Source organism: Triturus cristatus, chromosome 8, assembly GCF_964204655.1.
Source record: "Triturus cristatus chromosome 8, aTriCri1.1, whole genome shotgun sequence".
Taxonomy (NCBI): domain Eukaryota; kingdom Metazoa; phylum Chordata; class Amphibia; order Caudata; family Salamandridae; genus Triturus; species Triturus cristatus.
The window spans coordinates 1,241,226,418-1,241,242,784 of record NC_140591.1 but is presented as its reverse complement, the minus strand read 5'-3'; the positions used below and the strand labels follow the sequence as shown (position 1 = coordinate 1,241,242,784).

Here is a 16,367-nt window from a genome sequence, read left to right as displayed (position 1 = left end):
TCCTTGCTAGCATTACGGCAGAGGGCACCCTTGCCGCAAAGGGGGGCGCAAATGCGGGAACTCATTTCTTTTCAGGCAGGGACACACACATACATGTAAATAGACCCGGTTCAGGTGGGAGACTCCTGATTTTTAAAGCCAAAATGGCTATATTTTGGCTGTCTCCCACCTGAAATCGCCTTTGTTTCAATAGAATTAATTGGGGGTAATACATTCTCCTGATTATTTGTTAAAAACTCCCACTTTCCTCTTCTAAAATGTTGGCATGTATGTAGAAAGCCGGTTTCAAGATTGAAGTGATGGTGTGGCGTGGTGTGAAAGAAGGAGAGGAGATAGCCTGCATCTCAGGGACAGGGTCACATCGATCATTAATGCAGCAGCTGAAGTAACATTCGGGCCCAGGAGTGCAAGGGGCTCACGGCTCTCCAATTATGAGGAGTAGTATTTTTGGTCAATTCTGTGTATTTTGTTTTTTAATGTTCATAATACCTAATTGCATTTCAAAGTCTTTACATTTCTGTAACCTTTCTTGTCATTATGTAGGTTTGGTTTGTTTTGGGTTTATTTTATTTTCGATTGGGCTTTTTCATAGGTGCCCAATTACAGTAAAGACAGGAAGTTATTTGGACGTTTCTGCTGTCTATAGGGGCATTTAACAAGGAGTCGTATAAACTCGATTTGTTACCTTTTATTGTGGAGACTCTAACCTCGGGGCTGCGGCCAGTTACAGCTGCAGTTTGTTGATTTTTTCCCACCTGCGCCTGCTGCTTTCTACGCCTGGTTGTAATCGGTGCACACCGGGAAGGCGCCGCTGGTTATGGTGCTGTCTGAGCTGGCCCTGCGGCTGAACAATGCCGACTACAAGAACTGGGTGAAGGCCGGCCACTGCCTGTTGCTGCTCAAGAGCTCCCTGGAGGGGTTCGTAGGCTCCCAGATGAAAAGCTTTCACCAGCGCCTCCTCACCGAGAGCCCCGTGCTTGGCCGTGGGAGGCAGCGCTGCACGGGGCACTGCCGGGCACAGGGCAGGCAGGTGAGTGTAGCCCGAGGACTGGGTGTTCACGTCACACACAGGTGCGGGACCCACGCCATTCCTCAGGGATAATAGCGATAGATACAGCGCCTAGACGCACTAAGGTCTGGCATCTGGGACCCTTCTCGGTCGCCCCCTGCGGGCAAATTACTTCTCAGACATTTAGTGTTAATAACCGGGTGACCGCCTGACATGGAAGCACATTCTGGGCAGGACTGTAAAATTCAGGAGAAAGAGTCAATAATCGGAATAAATTATGACTTTTAAGGACACAACAGAGGCGATGAACATTCCCTAACCTTTATCAGTGTATTTATTTGTTATTTTTTATATTGTATTATTTATTCACTCTGCTACGTATGTAATTTCGTCTAGGCACGTTATATTCATGTGCTGCATTATGTTGTTGTTCAATAGTTAAATTGATGCCCTTGAGCACAATGTCAAGGGCATAAATGCCGAATATTTTTGAAGAGGAAAGTGGGAGATTTCAAAAATAAGAATGTATTTCTGCCGTTCACGTCTATTGAAGCAGAGGCAGTTTCAGGCTAGAGACAGCCAACATGAAGTCATTTTTAGCATCAAAAGCCAGGAGTCTCCCTCCTGAATTGGGTCTATTGGCATGTGTGCAAGGGCACAACCTCTACCATAATCTACCCAAACTTGAAAAGAAAGTCCAAGTAACATTTTGATTACGTTTGTAAACATTTTAAACCCCATGGTAAACAGTTTTGGAAATATTAGGGGAAAGTGACTTTATTACCATTTGTTAGTTAAGACAAGTTGAATAAAAAAGATTTGGTTCACCTCACCCTCCATCAGACATCAACCCCCCCCCAAAAAACACTGGAGGATAGAAAAGACTCATATTCATCAATTTGAAAAATCCCTTGAGTATTCCATGATCATGGTACCCGGCATATATATACTAAAGAATGCACCACCATGTACTGCACAGTCTTCAGCTGGGCGCACAGAACTGTCTGCATTAAAGTCATAAAAAACAACAGCGACCCTCTCATTCGCTCCCGTAATTAAAAAAGTACTTTTAATCATTTTTAACATGCTGCATTGTTATGCCCCACTGCTATAACACCACATCAGCCCCACTTACCCTCCCATCTCCCTCTAACCTTCTGCCCCACACACAAACCCATCTCCCTCAACACGCAATTTAGCATCAGCCTGACCGAGCTAATCTGTGGGTGATTCAGGTGAGTTGGGGGGCGGGGGAGTGAAGGTGTTTATGTTCGGAAACCCCCCTCCCGCCCCCTGCAGGATGTACCCAGAAGATGTTGTCAGAAAATGGCAATAGCTTAAAGGTTATAAATGTGCCAAACGCATTGCTCTGAACTGTCTCCTTCAAAGAGCAGTAGCTAGCTCCCGTTGTCAACTGTGTAAATACAGCATATATTTAAAAAAAGTAGAGAGCAGCAAAGTAAAGACATTTGAAACAAGTCCTTCTGTTCAGGGTGGTAGACAGAGTGTGTGACAAGTGAGGTAGAGAAAGGCCTGTGTAGGTCTTTGTAACCGGTATAAAACTAGACAGACAAACTGCAAGCTTCAATCCATGGCTGCGATATCAGGTGTCAGGACCTTTTGAGGTGGCCAAGGGAGTGACTAGAGGTTTGCACCTGTGTGCCAGCCTCAGTGATACTTGCATCCAAAGGTTACCAAAGGGCTCCGGCACCCTTCTTTATGATTCTCTTATCAGCGCCATCTCCTTGCTCAGATGGGCCCAGGCCGCTTTGACGAATGACCTTTCAGAATCAAAGAGGCCCTATTGATGTGCACCAAAGAGTCTGTCTCTTCTTTTTATTGTGTGTCCTACCACCTTTCAAGACTGTAGTACTTGTTGCCTGACTATATGGATTCAAATGGACCAACACGGTCTATTCCCACCTGCTCAAATGGAACACCTACAACTATTGGAGACACTACTAGTGTCTTTCTTCTCCCTCCTGACTTACTACTTACCTGGCCAGTGAGAAAGGTTATGCAGAACTGCGGTGTGGCTCTGCGCATCACTGGCCAGTAGAACAGAGGGTCAAAACTATCTTGGGTTTTTCAAAAGCCAAGGTGTCTTGCCAAGGTGTCTTGCCAAGGGCACTTCATGGGGCAGTGACAACAGGAAATTCCTATGCACCAACAGAACCTCTTGCTAGGTCCTAGCTCAGGATTCACTGGTTCACTGTACAGTAGGCCATCCTCCAAGCCAACATAGTGTTTCACAACCACTCCTTTGCTGTCCTGTTCCGAGGCTTCCTTCCATAGTCCCACTAGTATAGGGTGCTCTTTCTGTACCTTGTGGAAATCATCCCATAATAGGCCTCTCAGCAGCTAGCAAACCCTGCAGGACTGGATGTGACCCGGACTACAGCACCTGGACCTCCACGACCAGTGCCTTCTCGGAGTCTGCCTTTTCCTTCAAGCTACCTTGTCCCAGTCCCTGCAAAACAGGATAGTTCCAGTCTCCTCCAGAATCTGTCATGGAGTATGTACTCTTGTCAACACAGCTGACATGATCCAAGCCATCAAGGCTGCTGGTCCTGGGACCAAGGCAGGCACAATCCTATCATTGCCCCAGAGACACCATGCACCTTGCTTCTCCCTTACCCCAACAATGACAATGGCCTGTATTGCCGTTGAGCTCAGTCTGAACCCTTTCAAGTGGTTACTCCATGCCCTCTTCTCTGGCTACCAAACCTGTATCCTTGGTATCATGAAAAATCCACTCGGGCTTAAGGTACGTTCTCTTAACTATTGTGCGGAGGGCTCCAGTATCCCTCAGGACAGGTACTTTCCTCCTATTGATTCTAACTTTCTGCACAACCTCCATCTTGTTAGGATGAATGTGCTTCAGAGCATCTAGGTCCCTCTCCCAGATGTCCATAGCCACGAGTTTGAGAGCAACTGGACCCCTCGCCCATGTAAAGCATATTCACAATCATGGCTAGTACAGGATCTTTCACCTAACAGTCTCTTTTAAGATGTCCCACCTGGTGGCACTTGTAGCAAGTGGACTAGGACTTGGGAGAAGTTCCCTGACCTCTCTTCTCATGATGCTCCTTACTGGACACACCATTGCCATTCTCATGTTTCCTGGTCCCTCCTCGGATGCCATAGGAATTACCCTGGCCCTTACCCTCAGGTTTTGCTCACACCACCTCGGGGAGAGCTCTTGTCCCCCTTTGGCTTAAAACTGTGCTGTTCCAGCATCTAGTGCACCTTGTTAGCCAGCCACTTGTCAGACAACGCTGCAAGCTTCCCTGGATTCTTCTCTGTCTGTCTGATCTGACCGGTATTGCCTAAGCCTGTGGATCACTTCTCCTTGATCCGTTCTGGCACCATCAACTGGTTAAGAGACTGAAAGTCCTTGGCCTCCATCCTTCTCACCCACTCATTCCAATCATGCAATACTCCATGAATCCATGTCTCAAACAGAACACTATCCACTTCTCTTGTGTTCCTTGAACCTTTAACTGTACTCAGCTTGCCTCAGCGCACACAACCAAATCAGAGCTTCCTTTATTCGCTCATAGACCACTTGCTCTGCCACTGGCATCCTTCCAGTGATGGCTGTCTCTTCTAATAGTAAGTACCCCTTTAAGGCAGCTGGCATAGATACCTCATTCAAAGTCTTCGCCTTTCAAGCGACTTCAAAGCTCATGCTGTAGGAAACCTCTACCTCTTCCTGTTCTTGCAACAAGCCCTGGGTCTCCCAAAATGGAACATGGTGTATTCCATGTGTTGTGTCCATTGTAAGCACACACACACCTCTGAACACACACATGCGTATGCACACACCCTATATGCGCGCACCCTCCTATGTACTGTACCCTCAACTTATATGTGTATCAATATGTTACCAAAGGCCTCAGCCCTCCTCTTTAAGATTCTCTTATCTTATCAGACCTATCTCCTTCCTCAAATGTGCCAGGTCCCTTTGACCAGTGACATCCTTTCAGAATCAAAGTGTTTCTTTTAACATGCACTGAAGAACCTGGCTCCTCCTTCCTCCACTCTGTTTGCCACACAGCTTTCAGGAATGCAGTGTTACACAAATCGGTCTGGGGGAAACCTCTACCTGTTCTTGCAACAAGCCCTGGGTCTCCCAAAATGGAACATAGTGTATTCCATGTGTTGTGTCCATTGTAAGCACACACACACACCTCTGAACACACATATGCATATGCACACCCTATATCTGTGCACCCTCTTATGTATTGTACCCTCAAATGGGTATCCACCCAGCCCGGCACACTCATGCAACGCTGCGCTAGCTCCTACGTGAGGTGTCAGCTTACAGGCCCACAGGTATCCCTGCATGTGCACTTAACCCCATGCACTATATCCTGATGCACTGTACCTTCCCAGGGGCACACCTGTATCCCAATGAACTCACATAAGCTATTTATTTTCTGATGCACTGTAACTTCTCGCAGGCACACATGTATACCAGCATGCACATGCAACCAGAAGCGCTATTACCTGATGCACTGTACCTTTCCACAGGCAGTCATATATTCCAGCACGCACGCACATGCGTATATACGCACTGTTTCCTGATGCACTGTACCCTCCAACAGGCTCACATAAATCCCAGCCCTGCACACAATCTATTGCAGGCCAATGGTGAGTTAAGCACACAGCAGCAGAACTTTACCAGAGTGGGGCAGGAGGCGCCATTCTCATGAAACAGGTAAAAAGGAACTGTTCACTCGACTGATCACTAAAACTTAAGACACAGCACGCTGTCATTGCTGCTCTTGTGCTACTTAACTCCTGGTGAAGGTTGTAGATTTTACACCACCTCATGGTAGCGTTTTGGGTGCCCTTCCCAAACTAAGGAGACCCCAGTCCATGAGACAGGCCTAGGTTATAGCGCACATGCATGATCCAGGTTTGCTCATGACTAAAAATCATTACCAAAGAGACAAAAATCACTGCAGTAGAGGCAGTTAGGCTGGCAGTACACATGCATTACCATGCCAGGGACCTTTCTCTCCCAACATTAGGCAACGAACAAAGCTTTGGAAATGTACTTCCATACTATTCTACTGTGGACAGTGATGTTCTGGAGGTGTAATGTTGCTATGTGACACAGTGGGTCTGGTAATGTTGGGTGACCAGTAACTTTGCTAAGGGGATTTAGCTCTCATATAGAATAAAATATTGTACTCTGAACTTTTGTCTAATTTTCAGCAAGACGCATAGGTCTATTTGTACCGTGCAGGTCAAAGAACCAAATCTTGGCAGGATCACCTTAGCCTTTTATTCTCTCCATAATGCTAAAATCTGTGATGCTGAGTTTTTTTTAAACAGTTAGTGGTTTGTGTGTCAGATAAAAGGGCAGTATGATGTGAATGCATTATTTTCTTCTCTGACATTTTCGTGACAAACACAATTTGCTTGGGATGGATATGCTTCTTGCATACTATACAGGAGTGTCCCCCTGCCCTGAGTGCCCTACTGTCTGTATCTGGTATCCTGGCTTTTTGTTTTTTGCCCTGGCATCAAGTTAATTAAACATGTGTGCAGAGGCCTTGGTCTGGCACTCCCCATGAGAGTTCAAGACAGAGCACGTTTCAACTGTAGTTTAAATGTGTTTTTATTGATTTTGTAATTTTTGCATTTTTCCAATACACTCCAATCAATACAACTACAGTTCATTTGCAATTCGTCATTAGTATTTCACCTAGATCAGGTTTCTACTACAACAAATCGAAATTTGACATCAACACATCATAATCAGGCCTGGTATTTTTTGTACGAATTTGCCAACCTGATGGGCGTATCATTATACTGTTTGCAACACAACATTGATATACCCAAGTGAAACCTCACATTTACTCCTATGTTTGAAATTATAACGTTTAAACATGTCAACACAATGCTCTTCTTATATCTTCTGATTACAAGTTCTGTTCGCTCGCCTGCACGCAGGGCTTAAATATGGTTCAGTTGCTCTGTATCCTATCCCACAAGATGCTTACTGCACAGTGATTGCATTTTATAAACTGCGTTAACTGGTTTGGACAATGGTCAGTGAAGGGTTTTTGCTTCCGCTTCCGTACACGTGTTTCTGGAGAAGGCACTATTATGGGCCAAGCGGTCTAGTCGTGTCTTCCTTATCTAGTACCCATTTCGTTCAGGTGAACAGGTAGGTTCTCCAGTCTGGTTCTACCATATTGCGCGGAAATTTGCCAGGATCGCATCCCAGTTTCCTGCGAGTGGCTGTTTACGAGCACCTATCCCATCTTCACGACGCAGCGCTATACTCTCCGCCTGGGCCCAACAGAGTAGCGATTGGAACCAGGCCCTCACTGCAGGGGGCTCAGGGGACTTCCAGCGGCTCGTTATAAGACTCTTGGCCACTATGAGCCCCAGGTCTATGTAGCGGGATGTCACTTTGTGTTTACTGGACCTGTGGTATAGTCCCATTATGCATACCTCCCAAGTCCAACTCAGTGTTCGCTCTGTACATTGTGCTAGGGTTGGGGTGACTGCTCTCCAGTACGTCTGTATGAAGCACATTTCAACTGTAGGTACGAAATCACTGCACTTGAACCTGATTCAACTTTATTGTGTCTGTTGGTTGATTGTTGAGTGGTGATTCCTGAGAAGCCTGTGACTGCTAGCCCTCACAACCCAGAGAGTCAAGTACAGAAGGTATTGTAGAGTATAGAAGAATGGACGCTGGGACATCAGCGACTAACGATCTCAACCCCCACGGCAGAGGCCTAGTGGTTCTTGTCCGCCATGTGGCCCTCTGAAAGGAGTCTGAAAGCAGGGTTGTCAGGCAAGCTGTGTGATAATCTTGCAATGGCAGCTTTTACCACTGTGTATTTCATAGCTGGGGGCAACGCATGCAACAAGTGGCAGTCACTGATGAAGCTGTCTATATGTGCCTCCGGATGTGTGCCACCTTCCCTAATCAAGATAATGCAGAAAATACATCCATGAGGAGGCTTGGGAAAGCACAGAATCCTTAAAGGGATAGATTTATAATGCCATTCTCTGACACTAGACTGTACAATCCCTGCATGTGTAGAAACAAGGCAGAGCAAACGGTGTGGGTGACAGATTCACGCCTCATCAAGATGTGAAGGAGAAGAAGGGTGTTGTCCTCTTCCACCAAAATGGTCAATGAAGAAGCCTATTAGTGTTTGCACATGCGCAGCACAAGTAAGGTGGCCCAAAAGATGGGCCATGAACTGGGCCCTCTGTTATGCGGACGGGTTTGACTGACATCAGTGTAACTACCAAGAGGCACCCACCCCTGCGGAGTGGGTCAGAGACCCAAACCCAGAGTGTGTGTGCCTGTGTCTTCTATTACCCCACTACTCACACACTGTCAGGGGTCTGCACCCAGTCTAACAACTGGCAATGCAGGGACCTGCCTGCAGAGTGCAGCACAACCTCAGCACACCGACACGTCCACTGGACCCTGCGCTGCTGCTGCTCTGCGGAAGCACAGCGCTCTGCACCAGTCATGGAATGCGCGGCAAGCCATGTGACATCCCTCTACCGTGGTACCAGCATTCTGCCACCAGAGGGTGCTCTGCACTAGTAGACCGTGTGGCTCTGGTAGTGGTAATAGCAGCCTGCCACCAAGACACACTTACCAGGCCAGCACAGTAATGGCATCCTAGCAAGAAGAACTACACCAGCCTAATGCAGTAGCAAAAGTTCCTTCACACTGAAGTGTTGGGTGGCCGACCCATGCTGGCTTTCTGCACTGGTACCTGTATTCAGCACTAAAGGCGACCACACTAAACCCAGGAGGCTGCTCAGGGACTTGAAAACCCAAGTGGGGAGACTGACTACCAATACCCATGCATCCTTTGTGTACCACAGGTCACACCACCATCAGAACTCTGTCTACCCAAGCAGCAAAATGGAAGATGTGAGTTGAGAGACTGGAGCGATACTTTGAAGCCACCGAAGTCAATGAAACCGTACAGCGCCCGCTTCTACTCTATTTGGCCAGGGAAGGCATCTACAGGTTGTCCTGCAACCTGAATTAAATGGGGTTGAGACACACCTACGGTTCCATAATCACAGCATGAAGTCACTACTTTTCCCCAATGACCAACCCAGACTATGAGTTATTCCTAATGTATCAGGCACGATGGAGCTCAGCAGACAGCTTCTATGCCTGACTCAGAGTTGGCAGGCACATGCCCTCTCCATGATGGGACTGAGGAGATACGTGCACAATTCATCTATGGCTCTGCCCCTGCAAAGCTTTGTTAACAGGTCTTCCAAGATCCCGGGAAGCCCCTCCAGGACATCTTCATGCTTGGATGGTCCAAAGAGTTGTCCAAAGTTAGGGTCTTGCACATGGAAGCAACAGTGCAGAAGCCAGTCTGACAATAACCTGTAAACCAAATTGTCAAGGGGATGACCCCGAAGGACGAGATGCGACGCACGCAGCCACTTTGTCTCTGGTAGTATTGCGCAGCAGCATTCCCAGACACTGATGAGTGTCCGGCGAAGGAGAGAAAGTATGCAGTGTGTGGTAAGCTCAACCATCTTTTGCCAAGGAGCGCTGATTGAAAAACACTTCCGAAATCGAATCCTAAGATGGTAGTGAACACCATATCCCTAAAAGGGGAAAACGGGCACTAAAGATGATACCAAAGACATGGACGATGATCACTGCAGGGAGAAGGTGTAAATGGCGTATGCGGTAAAACAGATCACGACTACCACCCGCTCACCACCAAAATGTCAGGCGCTGGTAAGGGAATGGACCTATTACAGCCATCATCGACACCGAGGTTTCCATATACATGATGGCCAAAGACAAATAGGAACTGTTGCATCATCAGTCTCCAGTGAAACCCATGAAAGTGCAAGTATTTGCATAAGGACACTCTTAACCATCTCTGATAGAGACTGCAGCACCACAGCAAAGGTATACATCACCCAGGGGAGGAGTGGCAGTATGCTACTGTGCTGTCAGACAGTTGACAATCTACATATCAGCAAACTAACATACAGCATATACACCAATAACATTGTCAGACTCCTGGATGCGTCATCCAGCCTTTTTTGTAAGCATCGGACGGCAGAAGGAAAAGACAGTACAACTACATTTTGAGCAATAGGTACAACTGGTGGCTCTGAGGCATCACAAGATAGCTTTTCATCTCCGACCGAAGGTTTAAGAAGAGCTATTCGAGCTGGAAAAAACAATATCTTTGAAGCTTCTGAAGAACCCACACCCTGGATGTGTCACCCCTTTGGTGTCCCAGGGAAGCCAAAGGCAATCGGTCGAGGTGAGGTTATGTATGTACTTGCACTTCCCAAATATGACATCAAACATGAGTCATCTCACTTACTCATGGGAGAAATAGTGGATTTTGTTGGTACTTGAAAATGGATCTCAGGTTTGGATGCTATCCGCTGTCGTTGGAGCCCTTGTCCCAATGCATCAAGATGTTTTCCACTCACGTCGGCCTATGTGATTACACGAGACTCAACTGCAGCACCTCGAGTGCCACTGAGGTATTCCAAAATACCATAAGGCAGGTAGTGTCGGGACTGACGGGTTGTTAACGTTAGTCACAACATACAGGTGTACGCCAAGACCCAGAAAGAACACAACACCCTCCTCCGGAGGTGCTCCAGAGACTCCAAGATAGTGATCTGATGCTTTACAGGGGAAAGTGTGAATTTCTTTAGAAGCAAGTGACATTTTTCAAGTACCATTTCTCTGGAGACAAAGTCGCACCGGATCCTGACAAAGTTGAGGACATCCAAGTAGCCTCCCCACCTACTTTGGTGATTGAGGTGAGAAGTCATCTGGGGGTGGTTACCTATTATGGCCATTTTATCAAAATCTGACTACTGCCAGAGCTCCACTATGTGTACTTATCAAACCATCTGCCACATGGGAGTCGTGAGAAGCCCAGGAGGCGGAGTTCTGTGACACTACCAAGAGAGCCTTGTCAGTAGAGACCACCCTGGCCTATTTTGATCTACAGAAGAAGTTAGAGGTGGCCTTTGACGCCATCCCTATGGGACTAGAGGCTGTCCTGTCACAGACACTGCTGTGATGAGAGGTTGCACCAGTAGCATGCACAAGAAGTGCGCTCACTCCTACAGAACAGCGGGGTTCACGAATTGAGAAGGAAGTAATCACGATTCACTAAGGGTGCTGACACTTGCACATATATACCTGTACGGGCACACTCTTGTTTTCCACACCGACCACAAACCACTCTTTAAAACCACCTCCTTGAATAAAGAAATGGATCTTTAAACTGCAAAAGTACTCGTCCACTGTAGAGTACAAACTGGGGTCTCACAACCCAGTCAACTACCTCTCACGATATCTGTGGCTGGCCACACCCGAGGAAGAAAATGTGGTGAAATACACTGAGGAGTATGTTTGATTTGTGGTAGAGAGATCTTGCCCCGTTGCCCATCTCCCTGGAAGAAATAGCTCGCGAGCCACAGAATGGGACTTCGCCTACAAATGACAATCGAAGAAACTTCCATCGAAAGAGACAGATAGCTTGACAAACTCCAGAGGCAAAGTGAATTCTGGAATCCCTTCACATGTACAACAAAAATTGGAGGACTTTGAAGTATTGTGCCTACTGAGTGTGTGGACATCAATTAGTGATTCCCCAAAACCTCACCAAGCGAATCATCCAGCTAGCCCATGCCGGGTACCAAGGCATTGTAAAGACCATGAGTCGCCTTTGACGTAAAGTCTGGTTCTACACAATGGATGCAATGGTGCAGCAAGCGGTAAAGGAGTGTCATCTGTGCCAGGCATGAGCGTCCTCTGTGCCAGGTATGAGCATCTAGAGAGGGGTCACTAGCTGCAATGATTGTACTCCGGATGCCCCAGGGTGAGGGGTGAACACCCAAGGTATTACCCTCTCGCAAATCCTGCGCAGTCACGGAAATTCAAAGACTATGGAGTATAATCACAGGTTGTCATGTGTTAGTTATGTGTGTTTTCTATTCACCTGTCCAAGCTAGTGGTCGTATACCCAACACCAGAGAGTGTGTGACTGCGTCTTCTTCCAGACTGCTGCTCACACCCGCTCGGGGGACTGCGCCTGATGCGACAAAGCCCCCCTGCTGAACCTTGATCTCCAGTTATTCTTATCGATGTAGATACCCATTACCGACTTAAGGTCGAGTTCAAATAAAAGTGCGAAGTATGATTTCAACGGGCCACACTTCGCGGGTTGTTACATGGTGGTCTAGATTCAAAATGCAGCTGACTGGTTTCACTGAAGGGAAAACAGTAACTCACAAAGTTCATTGTCTAAACAACAGATGGTGTTTAGGTCAAAATCGAATCTTCCAGCGCAGGCGATACTATTTGACATAAAGTGGACTGTACAACCAAAAATCGGAGAAAAAAATTTAGCTTCCCTTACTGGTAGTGTTAAGACACTAAGACAAGTATGATGCTTTCTTCTCTTGGATTTAATAAAACGGTAGCATAGTTGCAACAAAACTGCACTTCCCAACACTTTGTGTTTAGAACTTTATTAACTTCACATTGAGAACTAAGGCAAGCTCTACAATCAAGGATTTCGAGTAACACACACCAAAAAATAAAATAGAAAAAGACAAGTAAAAAAGAAACTGAGAAAGGAGCTTTCATTAAATATGATCTAGGGAATAAAGGAAGAGTAACACTAGTCCTTAAATCCACAGTAACAATATCACTAATATTCAATTGTACAGGACATTGGTACAAATAAAAATAACTTAATCACAAAGCTTTATCTTTTGAATATATGCATTCAATGTTACCATCAGCTTGTCTGCAGTATCTCTAATTCTTGATAGTAGTTAGAGGAAAGGTTATCATCACATCTAACATGGTTGACCCATGCACACCAGATGTGTACTGGCAATTTATCTCCCTCTTTGCAGCAGCACAGAACTGACTTGGATGCCATTACAATGAAAAGATCCAGAGTGTTTAGCAACAGAGGAAATTTGTCTGCACAGATTCCTAGATATTCCCAGACAGGTTTTTTCAGTTCCTTTGTCAAAAATATTATTTATTTCAGAATCCTTTCCATCGAGCTCCTTCTTTATTGCTGTGCCTGCACAAATTTGACTCTCTGAAACCCTATTCTGACATTTCATGGGGAGTGCAGGGGGATTCTGATAAGGACTACCGGAAGTAATCCGATGTTTCGATCACCCCCTCATACACCGCAGCAGAATACAGGTGCTGCGATAATCAGTAGACAGAAGCAGATAAAAGTGATTACGCGCCAACAATTGCCACATTGCTGGGGACTACAATACCCACAAGCCCTTGCTCCCTGCTGGGAGGAACTGCTGCTGAGCACGCGCTATAAAAGCGCTTACAGACACCGCCGCGCGAAGCCCGGGCCACCCCCCTAACATCGCCATTGGTTACCCTCGATAGCCTGGTTATTTGCTCAAAGGTACTGTTATCTCTGATCATTACATCTTCCTTGGGCTTCATAACTAAGGATTTGCAGGTCAGGACTATCCTTGTCGCCAACCTCCATAATGGGTAAAAACCAAAAGATCGTAGTTTCCCGCCCGTGACGAGACAACAGGCGGCCACGGCCCTACCCCTCCCTTCGCTTACGGCTATCGATAAGATGCTCCAAAAAACCATCGGGGTAGTGGTAAATGCTATTGAAAACACAGAACGAAGGTTGTCAATTACCCCTGTGGCACCTCTGGTAGAGCAGGTTGGGGACTATTCAACAATTGTAACAAACCCTCCAGAAGTAAGTTCCTTCCTTACGTCATCATTTGCTGACTTAACCTGCGTCCAGGTCCCTACAGATACTATAGTTAGCAACGCATCTCCAAGCCTATCTCCACTTTCTCCAAACACTATTATAATAAATAAACCGGGCCCTAGAGGTAAGAAAAGGAGACTTGTAAAGAAGCCAATTAAAAGTATAGGTCATAAGTACGATCCTGTACTAACTACCACTGGCCCTTCCCCAGCAAATATGATAGCTCCGCTGTGGGTTACTAGTTTAGTAGCTGACTTCCAGTCTCTTTTAGAACAGATTATTGGTAAACATATCAAATCCCTGGCAACCAGGATTGATAGATTAGTCTCTACCCTCAATAATAGGGGTTTGCGGAGGAGGAGCCTAGCGCGCAACCAAGATGGCCGCGTAGGTGCGAGGCTCCCGAGGAGTGAGCACCGATTGCAGTTTGCGGCCTTCTTCTCGCCGGACCCCGGATTTGCGTTGGGGGGTGACCCAGTGGCAAAGTGAACAACAACGGTGGGCCGGGCCTGGCGAGTCGCGTACCCCGCACTTTCGCTTTCGCACCGTCTCTGCAAGTGAGATCGCGGAGCTTTTTGTGTTGGTGTGGCCTCGCTGGGGGACCCTGCCTGCCTGCTATGATCCACCCCGCCGATCTGGGGTGGCCCCCCCGGAGCTCGTGGCCCTGATTGCCTGCCCTCTACGGCGTTGCTGGTGCGATTGTGGGACCAGCGGCGATGGCCACGAAACAAGATGGAGATCGGTCAAAGACCAAGTCGACCCGGCGTGGCACCGTCCATCAGGCCAACAGCATGGACCGCTATACCCTCCAGAGGGGATCTCCCGGCGGACCGCACAAGTCCCCTGAGGGCCCTTCTGATGCCCCGGACTTGCCCACGGATCTGACGTCATGGGCGCCATTTCCGAGATGAAGGCCTCGGTGGGCCAGCGGTTCGACACCCTGGCACAGAAGATCGACGCGGTCCTTGTGGATGTTGGCTGGTGAGGGCCGATCTTTTCAAGACCAACGACTGAGTTGATTCTTTGGCCCAAACCGCATCGGGCCTTACGACTGAGGTGGCGGCACTACAAATGGAGGTGCGCCGGCTTAGTCAGGCGAGTGCACTTATGGATCGGCGCCTTGAGGATTCCGAGAGTCGGGCCCGGAGGAATAACATCCGCATCATCGGAGTACCCGAGGGACGGGAGGAAGCGGCGGCGGATCTATTCGTGGAGGACCTGATCGCTACCCATCTCCAGCCTCGGGGACTGAGTAAATTTTTTGCCGTGGAGAGGGCCCACAGGGTTCCCGGGGGAAGGCCGAAGGTCGGAGCCCCTCCGCGACCTCTCATTGCCCGGATTTTTAACTTTCGGGACAGAGACGCGATCCTGCAAGCCTCCAGACTACTTGGGCCGGTTAAGCTGGAAAATATGGAGGTGAACTTTTACCCTGATTTCACCCAAGCGGTCCAGAAGCAGAGACTGAGCTTCCTGGGCGTCAAACGCCGACTTCGGGACCTGAACTTAAAATACGCCATGCTCTTCCCGACCAAGCTGCGAGTGGAGGTGGATGGTCGCACGCACTTTTTTGATCGTCCCGAAGCGGCCGGGGACTGGCTGGACACTCTGTCTGGGGATCGTGATCGAGATGGCGGGGGGGGGGGCGGCGGGAGGAGACGGCCCACTGGATCGGGACTGAGGGGTCAATATTGGGCCTCACTCTGGACGAATACGATGCTACTTTCGATCAAGCGCCTGTCTTTGTACATACCCCTCCCATGGAGGTTGTGTGGGGTCTAGAAGGGGTACTCTTTCCTCCTCTAGGGGGTCTAGCTAGTTTCATTTTATAGGGGCGACAGGCACACTGCAAGTTGGGGGGGCTGTCCGGGCTCATGCAGGGGTGCAGGGAGGGGGGAGTTTTGTTGGAGTGGGTGGGTTGGGGTGGGGTGTTGTTCGTTTATACCACAAGGCAAACGTATCATTGTGTTATCTCTACAGTGCTCTCTGGGGGACGAGTGATGACTTCTGTTTATGATGGGGGGTAGGGGACTGAGTTTGTTGTCCTGGAATGTTAATGGACTGGGGGACAGGATAAAACGAGGTGTGGTCCTGCAGTTCTTGAAGCGAATTTCGCCCGATATAGTTTTTCTGCAGGAGACGCACCTCATTGGCAACTCCTTTTGCGCTATGAATCGACGGGGCTACCGCCTTGTGGCCCATTCGGGCTTCACGTCTGGTTCAAGGGGTGTGGGCATTATGGTTAAAAACTCGCTCCCGTTGGAGATTGATGAGGTGCGCCATGACGATAGGGGACGTTATACGGTTTTGGTGGGCAGAATGGAGGGCAGAGTGGTCGTTTTTGTGTCAGTATATGTCCCGCCGGGGCTGCAGACGACCACCTTTGCGGACCTGGGGCGCCTCCTCCTTGGCCTTCCGGAGGGGATTCTAGTGGTGGGGGGGGATTTTAATGCTGTAGTTTCCGGAACTGTGGATCGTCACCCTCCTAGGGATCTCCCCCGGGCCCAGGCGTGGTTATCTGGCCTCTTGGATACCCTGGGGTAGGTGGATTGTTGGCGTTTAAAACA

The 16,367-nt window shown here is 48.1% G+C and overlaps 1 protein-coding gene across 1 annotated transcript in view; it reads left to right on the top strand.

The window, feature by feature from the left end:
- Positions 1-588: 588 nt before the first annotated feature.
- Positions 589-16,367, top strand: part of C8HXorf38 (chromosome 8 CXorf38 homolog) — a 114,135-nt gene continuing 98,356 nt past the window's right edge. Inside the window, exon 1 of the mRNA XM_085622931.1 lies at positions 589-1,030. Coding sequence (XP_085479057.1) covers positions 818-1,030 — 213 coding nt within the window. The 5' untranslated portion in view covers positions 589-817. The remainder of the gene's footprint in view (positions 1,031-16,367) is intronic.